General features: G+C 41.9%; 1 protein-coding gene across 4 annotated transcripts in view; it reads left to right on the forward strand.

Annotated features, from left to right (window-relative positions):
* Window positions 1-607: 607 nt before the first annotated feature.
* KCNAB1 (potassium voltage-gated channel subfamily A member regulatory beta subunit 1) overlaps window positions 608-7,151 on the forward strand; it is a 316,380-nt gene continuing 309,836 nt past the window's right edge. For all 4 annotated transcript variants that reach the window (XM_006016463.2, XM_025214889.1, XM_025214881.1 and 1 more), the window contains exon 1: window positions 608-1,021. In XM_006016463.2, coding sequence (XP_006016525.1) covers window positions 780-1,021 — 242 coding nt within the window. In that variant the 5' untranslated portion in view covers window positions 608-779. The remainder of the gene's footprint in view (window positions 1,022-7,151) is intronic.

The following is a 7,151-nucleotide window of genomic DNA, read 5'->3' on the forward strand; positions in this document are numbered from 1 at the left end:
TGCCATATTTGTATCCTTCCTATTCTGGTTCTCTCTGGCCTCCATACATACTTCCTTTCTTCCCTCAGCTTCCTTTCCCCCCCGCCCCCCATCTCCTTTTTCCTCTATCTCAAATTATCATGGTTTCTCACCTCTTCTTGTCTGATGACAGACACCAGGCATTAGGTCCCTCCCCAGCTCTGTCAATAATTATTCTTTTTAACTGCTAGGAATGCATAGGACATTTGACAGTAAAAGAAATTGACAGCCCAGTTCAGTGAAGTTGTGTGAAGCTCCAGTATACTTTGAGAGACTACCTTAATTTTACTAAGGGGAATTACAACATTCAGCCTAGGGCCTGAAATGAACCTTATGAGAACTTGTGTTTATCAACTTTGGCCTGAATCCAAACCAAATATTTTTTTGTACTTTAAATATCAGACATGGGAAACAGTGCTGGCATCTTATTCCTAGGGGCATTCCATAGCTCCTTGTAGTCCTTGACCATAAGAGGTTTCAGTTAACGAAAGGGGTCACTGATCCTGGCCAGAATCCATCTCAGGCATCAATTAAAATGAGCAATGAGACACATAATAGCTGGAAGGAAAACCCTGCTTTTATAGCTCTGTGGTCTTATGAGACGGGCAAAACTAAACTAATCCTAACTGCTCCTAGCAATACAATAGTAACAGGTTTCCCTTTCAGAAGAACGTAAAGTGGAAACTACCAAAAACATAAAATTCAAGAGTTTTACTGGACTTGAAAATTATTTTTTTTCTTGCCAAGCTGTATTGTGGAACATGCATTTATACAAGCCTCCCTGCACGGATATCCCACTCCATAAGCCAAATATGCAGAAATCCAGCGAGGCACCTTTGAAGGGCAAAAGGCAAATCACAGTGCCTAAAATCTGCCCCCCAGCCACATGCTGGGGAGGGAAGCTAAGTGGAGCAGTAGAACTGAAGCAACTAGAGAAGTTTCTGCATATGCATGGATTGTCACTGCAGGAAACTGTCAAATCTGAGACGGGAATGATATACAGGTACTTTCATACATCATAGATCATCTTCAGAGTCAAGTAGAATTACTGTTGCATAGTCAAAGTGATAGAGAAACGTGGTCAAATTTAGTTCTATAATGTAGAACAATATGGTGTCAAGATTTCACATGATATGTCTTGAATATGGTTAAAAAAAACTATAGACATTTTGTGCTAAATTATGTATATAAGCATGCATTTATTCTGCATTTATCTAGGGAAAGCGTACCCTGCATCTCAATTGCATAAACTAATTCCTAGAGGAGAGAGAAGTGTTTTCTTTGCAAAACTTGGACAAGTAAAATAAAAATTAGATAGACCAGGATAAAATGCTAATCCACATTGCATAAGAACTTTTACTGCCTAGCTGCCTGTTTGAAGGCTTAGTGTAGTGGGTTCAGTATACATGTAGATACTTAAGGTAATGACATTTGAAACTGTTGTCACCTACTGTTCTGCAGTCCCTCTTTACTGAATTTATAGGACTTTTTTGATATATTACAGGAGTTTACAGCCACCTTTTAGCTACCGTCACTTGTTAAAGAAATATTCAGATTGTAAATAGGCCTTGGAAGGAAAAAGAGAAAAATCTGTTTGTGTCTCTTTGGTTTGGATACTGTAAACTGTGAAATTGAGGCATATTTTAATTGTTTTTACAAATGCCATAAACAGCTCTGTTTTATGTGGTACTAGCAAGACAATGGCTTTTTATTTTGGAAATAGATTGGTTTTCAGCTAAACTGTTTTTAAGATGACAGATCTTTTAAATCCTGTCTTCCCTTACTGATTTGGTGTACAAGTGCATACATCAGCTAAGTATGGGGTGCATCTCTAATTGAATCCAAATGAGAACTGCCAGTTGAAGTTTTTGAAGACACACAGCCTCTGTATGACTTATTAACATTGTGGCTGAGTTTATTTTGCTTGCTAGTCAAGTGGCAGAGCTTTTGTCTGAAAGGTAAGGACTTGATGTTGTTTAATGTCTGTTCACCATCGGTGTTCCCTCCAAACTGTGTGGTGTGCATGGCCGCACAGGTGTACTCATGCATGCCAGTGTCTTATTTGCTTTGCTGGCTATGGCATTGCATTGGTGGCTTATGTGCATTCTATGGTCTATCATGACCCCCAGGTCTCTTTCAGTTGTGGTGCTATCAAGTGTAGCACCACCAAGTCTGTAAGTGTGTTGCGGATTATTTCTCCCCAGATGATGCACTTTACATTTCTTGGTGTTAAACATCAGCAGGTTTTGTTCCACCCACCTTGTGAACCTGTCCCGGTCAGCCTGTATCACCAGCCTATCCTCCAATGTGACTGCACTCCCCTAAAATTTGGTGTCATTCACAAACTTTGCCAGTATGCATTTAAAACTCAAATCCAAAACATTAATGAATATGTTGAAAAGCACTGGTCCAAGTACTGAACCCTGGCATCTAGTGCAACCTCATTCCAGTGAGGTTGATAGCATGACTGTGGTTCATCTTACCTCCTCCTTTTAAGGCTAATTATCTGCATTTGGTCTGTACCACTTGGTCCAGAAACCTCTCTCCATATTTCACATGACATGAAATATAGTCCTTTTTTATCATATTTTTCACATCACATTCTCTAGTGAATGTGATGTAATAAATTAGGATGGGCTGACAACCTATGGCCCGTGGGCTGAAACAAGCCTTCAAAACTATTGCATCTGACCTGCAGATGTGGAGCTTTGGCAGCAGGGACTTTGGCTGTTGTCCCTGTGATAGCATCAGGAGAGCTAAGCACCATCAACGGGCAGGCCCTAGCACTTACTAGCTTCTGGCCCAGGGTTGTTCATTCCAGCCCATAGCCAGAAAAAGTTGCCTATACCTGGACAAGGAGATGGAAAAACCATGTAAAAGTGACCAAATTTGAGAAGGAAATTTGCCAATTTTGACTTTTTCAGGCAAGTATAATCCCTATAGATGTGAGTTCAAGGCTAGGGACAGACATTCAAAACGCTTGAATTGATTCAAACTTTGCAGGTTAGCTTAACCTAAATCAGTTTTGTAACCAGACTAGAACAGTCCTCACTTCCTTTTACAGAACTGAGCTGAGGGCATGTAGCCAGGCCCTGGCAGGACACAATGATTAGCCCAGTAGGAAATTGTTAACAGTGTTTATCACCTTCTAACTCAGTGTTTATGACCCCATTAAGAAAACAGAGGGACATACCAGCTAGTTGTTGATTCTACCTGTTGATTCAGCACAGATGGTAGCCAGCATGTGTTCTGCTACCTAATACACAGACACCTCCTTAGCAAGGTAGAGGGAGGCGGGAATTCCTGCTTAGCAGGGAGTGGTGAGGGGGAGGGGGGAAGCAGCCCGCAGTCTCTATAGCTGCAGCCAGGGAGCACAGGGGTGGGACCAGCCCTGCTGTGGAGAGGAGAGCCCTGCCCGGCCCAGAGAACATGCCAGGATGCTGGGGGAGTCTGGTTTATCTTAAACCAGCAAAGAGGTCTGGGACAGACACTGCATAGATCAGTTTGAGCCAAATCAGTTAAGTCTGATACTACATTCAACCAGGTTTATCTCAAACCAGTTTCAGCCATTTTCAAACTGGTTTATATGTGCTGAACATCTGTTCTGTTATAGGTTTAAACCAATTTCTGATAGCTTAAACCAGTTTATGTATAATATCTATCCCTAGCCCAAGTGCTCTCATGAGGTTGAACAAGATGTTCATATTCTGAGTTCTCTGAAACTGATGAGCAAGGATCCTCTACTTTTGTTGCACTCCTGCATTTGCCTGGAAATATGCTTTGTAAAGTAAGCTTATATTAGCTCTATAAGTATGAGAAGTCAAGGTGCAGTCCCAGAATCCTACAAGAATTTATATCCTATTATTGTCCTTGCCTTCCCACCCACGTGTGAATAACTTTTGAGTATCGGCAGCTCTTCTCCCTTCTTCCCCCCACCCAGCCCCTGGCAATGGATTTTGTAGCAAGTTCTTACCAGATATTGCAGATGGGAAGACAACTGAGAAGAACAGCAGCAGGATCTGTTTTTAATTTTATTAATTTTTACTGCCAAGAAAAACAAAAAGCTGACTGGCTGAGGGCAAACAGTCACTTGGCAAAGATGCTATTTTGCTCATTCCTGGTGGCCTGCTCAGTTCTGGCCACCTGCTTGTGCCTACATAGATGACAACTTGGATGTACTCTTTGAAACACCCATCAAAGCTGTGCTTACCCACTGGTCCCTTGATACTCATTCTGTGTAGCAGCAAGTATCAGTCTGTTAAGTCTGGATCTGGGGCCAAGTGCAACTGTTGGAACAATTCCTGCCACCAGCCTCAGCCTGTCCAGATGTGACCTGTCTGTGTTTTCAAATTATTTGGAGTGAAAGTCATTCCAACAGCAGATTCCTCCTGAACTTTGTGCCACTGTAAACCTCACTTACCCATTTCATATCTCATAACTTAGGTTACAAAGGGTGTTCTACTTCTCCTTCATATGCTGGAGCAAAACTCAGACCAGCTTGGAAAACAGGGTTTGTGTAAGGACCACATTATACCTATTCAGTACAAAGGCATAACAAGCACAGTTGGCACTCTGGGCAAATGCTGTGGGAGAGTGGAGAGGGCTGTGACAGTCTTACCCATGCCAGGTACTCCTAAATTGAGTTATTTGTGAGCTGAGCTGTTGTCAGTGCCTTGTGCTCTTCCCACTCCAGCTGTTGCTCTTAAAGCAGCAGCAGCCAGGGACTGTTTCTGAGTTCTTGGCATGAGTAAGCTATGGGGGCTGCTCTTTTTGCTTGGGTCACAGACTCTGTGGGGGTGAGAGGAGAGATTATGGTCCCCTCCTAACTTGGCACCCAGGGCAGTGCCCTTCTTGCCCACCCCTAGTTACACTACTGATTCAGTAAATCTTCCAGAAAGGGCAGGAAACTCTTAGATTTCCATTTCAGTGTCTCTCTTGTATTTTCCATAGAGAGATCTTCTAGATCATCACCCTTCATGTTGTTTTTCTTGATTATCTTTACAGCTTAAAATAAAGAGGAATTCAGTGCAAGGTGTGTGTTTAGACAAGGCACAAGTTAATTAACTTGGTTTAAAAACTCACTGCATGGATATTCTTAAATTGATTTGAGTGCTTTGTGTTCATTAAATGGACACAGGAGCTCCTAAAATGAATTGACAGCCCTAACAATACCGTTGCACATACTTGTCTAAAATGGTTTCTAAACTGATGAAGGTAAATTGGGGAAACATGTAAACAAGGCACAGAAACTCATTCTGCTGAAATTGTCAATGGGTAATGATTCCTGTGAACTCTTGTGGGATGGGATTTGGGTCATTGGAGGGTGGGGAAAGGTTTAGTCTGGTAAACTAAAGAAATTAATGGAACTGAGAAAGGAAGGCCTAAAACCCAGGAAAAATTAGGAAGGGTTTCAGTTTGATCCATCAAGAGGTTTTGTTTAAAATTCCAAGTTTTCTTATGGCTGAAGTCAACTACTATTAAAATTAATAAGATTCCCATTATGGGAGTTAGATCTGGCTCTTCCTGCCTCTTCTCTTCATCTTCCCTATTGTAATCAGCCTGGATTAGGAAAGGCAAGGACTGGAGTATGTACTTACGGGCCACTTATAATATTACTTAACTGCTGTTGATGAGATGTTATCTGCACAGCAGTTGAAAACATAACTTGTAATTATGGGATAAATTAGTTCCCACAAGCTAAAAAAAAGTTTGTAGTAAGCAATGAAATATTTTAATGAGCTGGGGAAATAAGCAGTAGTAAAAGGAAGTTCTTTGACATGCTGTCTCTAAAAACAATCAGTTAGGTCTGACTTGTGTTTTGGCAATTTGAAATTAAAAAAAATCACTGCATTGTGGATGCTGTATCAGTCTAGAAAGTAAATGACTTCTTTTTTTAAAATGATTGCCCAGATAGTTGAGTTATAGTGTATCCTATCTTGTTAACGGTATTTGGTGGTTGTCTTTCTATTGATCTATTTTTGAGTGTAAAGAACCTACTTTAATTCATTGAATGTGGCCTCAAAGTAGGGAAAATTTGTCATTAGGTTTGGTTTGTAAGTAAGCCTTGGGTTTGGGTCACAAAGTTAGAATCTGATCCAAACCTCCCCATTGGGAGCTTTGCCTAAATAAAACTCCTCACGTTCAGGGCTTTAGGCTTTAGCAAAACGTGGTTGCAAGCTGACTTATGATTCACAGTGTTGTGCAAGCTGCAAAATATTAGAGTAGTTCTCATTTTCTGGCATCTCCTAGGCCCATAGTATTGTCCAAGATGTCAATCAAGACCTGTCCCAATGGCTTCCTGAAATGACTCCTATCTTGTCAACCAACAGTGATGCGGAGACCATAAGTACTCAGAATGAACTCATTTTATCCATATAATCTTCTCTACTTTGATTGTAATCTTCAGGTCAGCTCCTGATGTCACACACAAATCAAGTATGATTTCTTTGCCTTCAGCCGATTTAGTTTGTGTTTATAGCAGTCTCACCAACACCAGAATCTAACACCACTTTTTCACTTATATAGTGTAAAAGAAAATGGAGGGAGAATGAAAAATGCTCACAAGTGAATTCATGCACACACCCTGCCCAAGTTCATAGATTCATAGATGTCAGGGTTGGAAGGGACCTCAATAAATCATTGAGTTCGACCTCCTGCATAGGCAGGAAAGTGTGCTGGGTTCAGATGACCGCAGCCAGATGCCTATCTAACCTCCTCTTGAAGACCCCCAGGGTAGGGGAGAGCACCACCTCCCTTGGGAGCCCATTCCAGATTTTGGCCACTCTAACTGTGAAAAAGTTCCTCCTAATGTCCAGTCTAAATCTGCTCTCTGCTAGCTTATGGCCATTATTTCTTGTAACCCCCAGGGACACCTTGGTGAGTAAAGCCTCACCAATTCCCTTCTGCGCCCCCATGATGAATTTATAGGCAGCCACAAGGTCACGTCTCAACCTTCTCTTGCGGAGGCTGAAGAGGTCCAGGTGCCCTAGTCTCTCCTCATAGGGCTTGGCCTGCAAGCCCTTAACCATACGAGTTGCTCTTCTCTGGACCCTCTCCAGGTTATCCACATCCCTCTTGAAGTGCGGCGCCCAAAATTGCACGCAGTACTCCAACTGCGGTCTGACCAGCGCCCA

The sequence above is a fragment of the Alligator sinensis genome, unplaced genomic scaffold, assembly GCF_000455745.1.
Source record: "Alligator sinensis unplaced genomic scaffold, ASM45574v1 scaffold60_1, whole genome shotgun sequence".
NCBI classification, from domain to species: domain Eukaryota; kingdom Metazoa; phylum Chordata; order Crocodylia; family Alligatoridae; genus Alligator; species Alligator sinensis.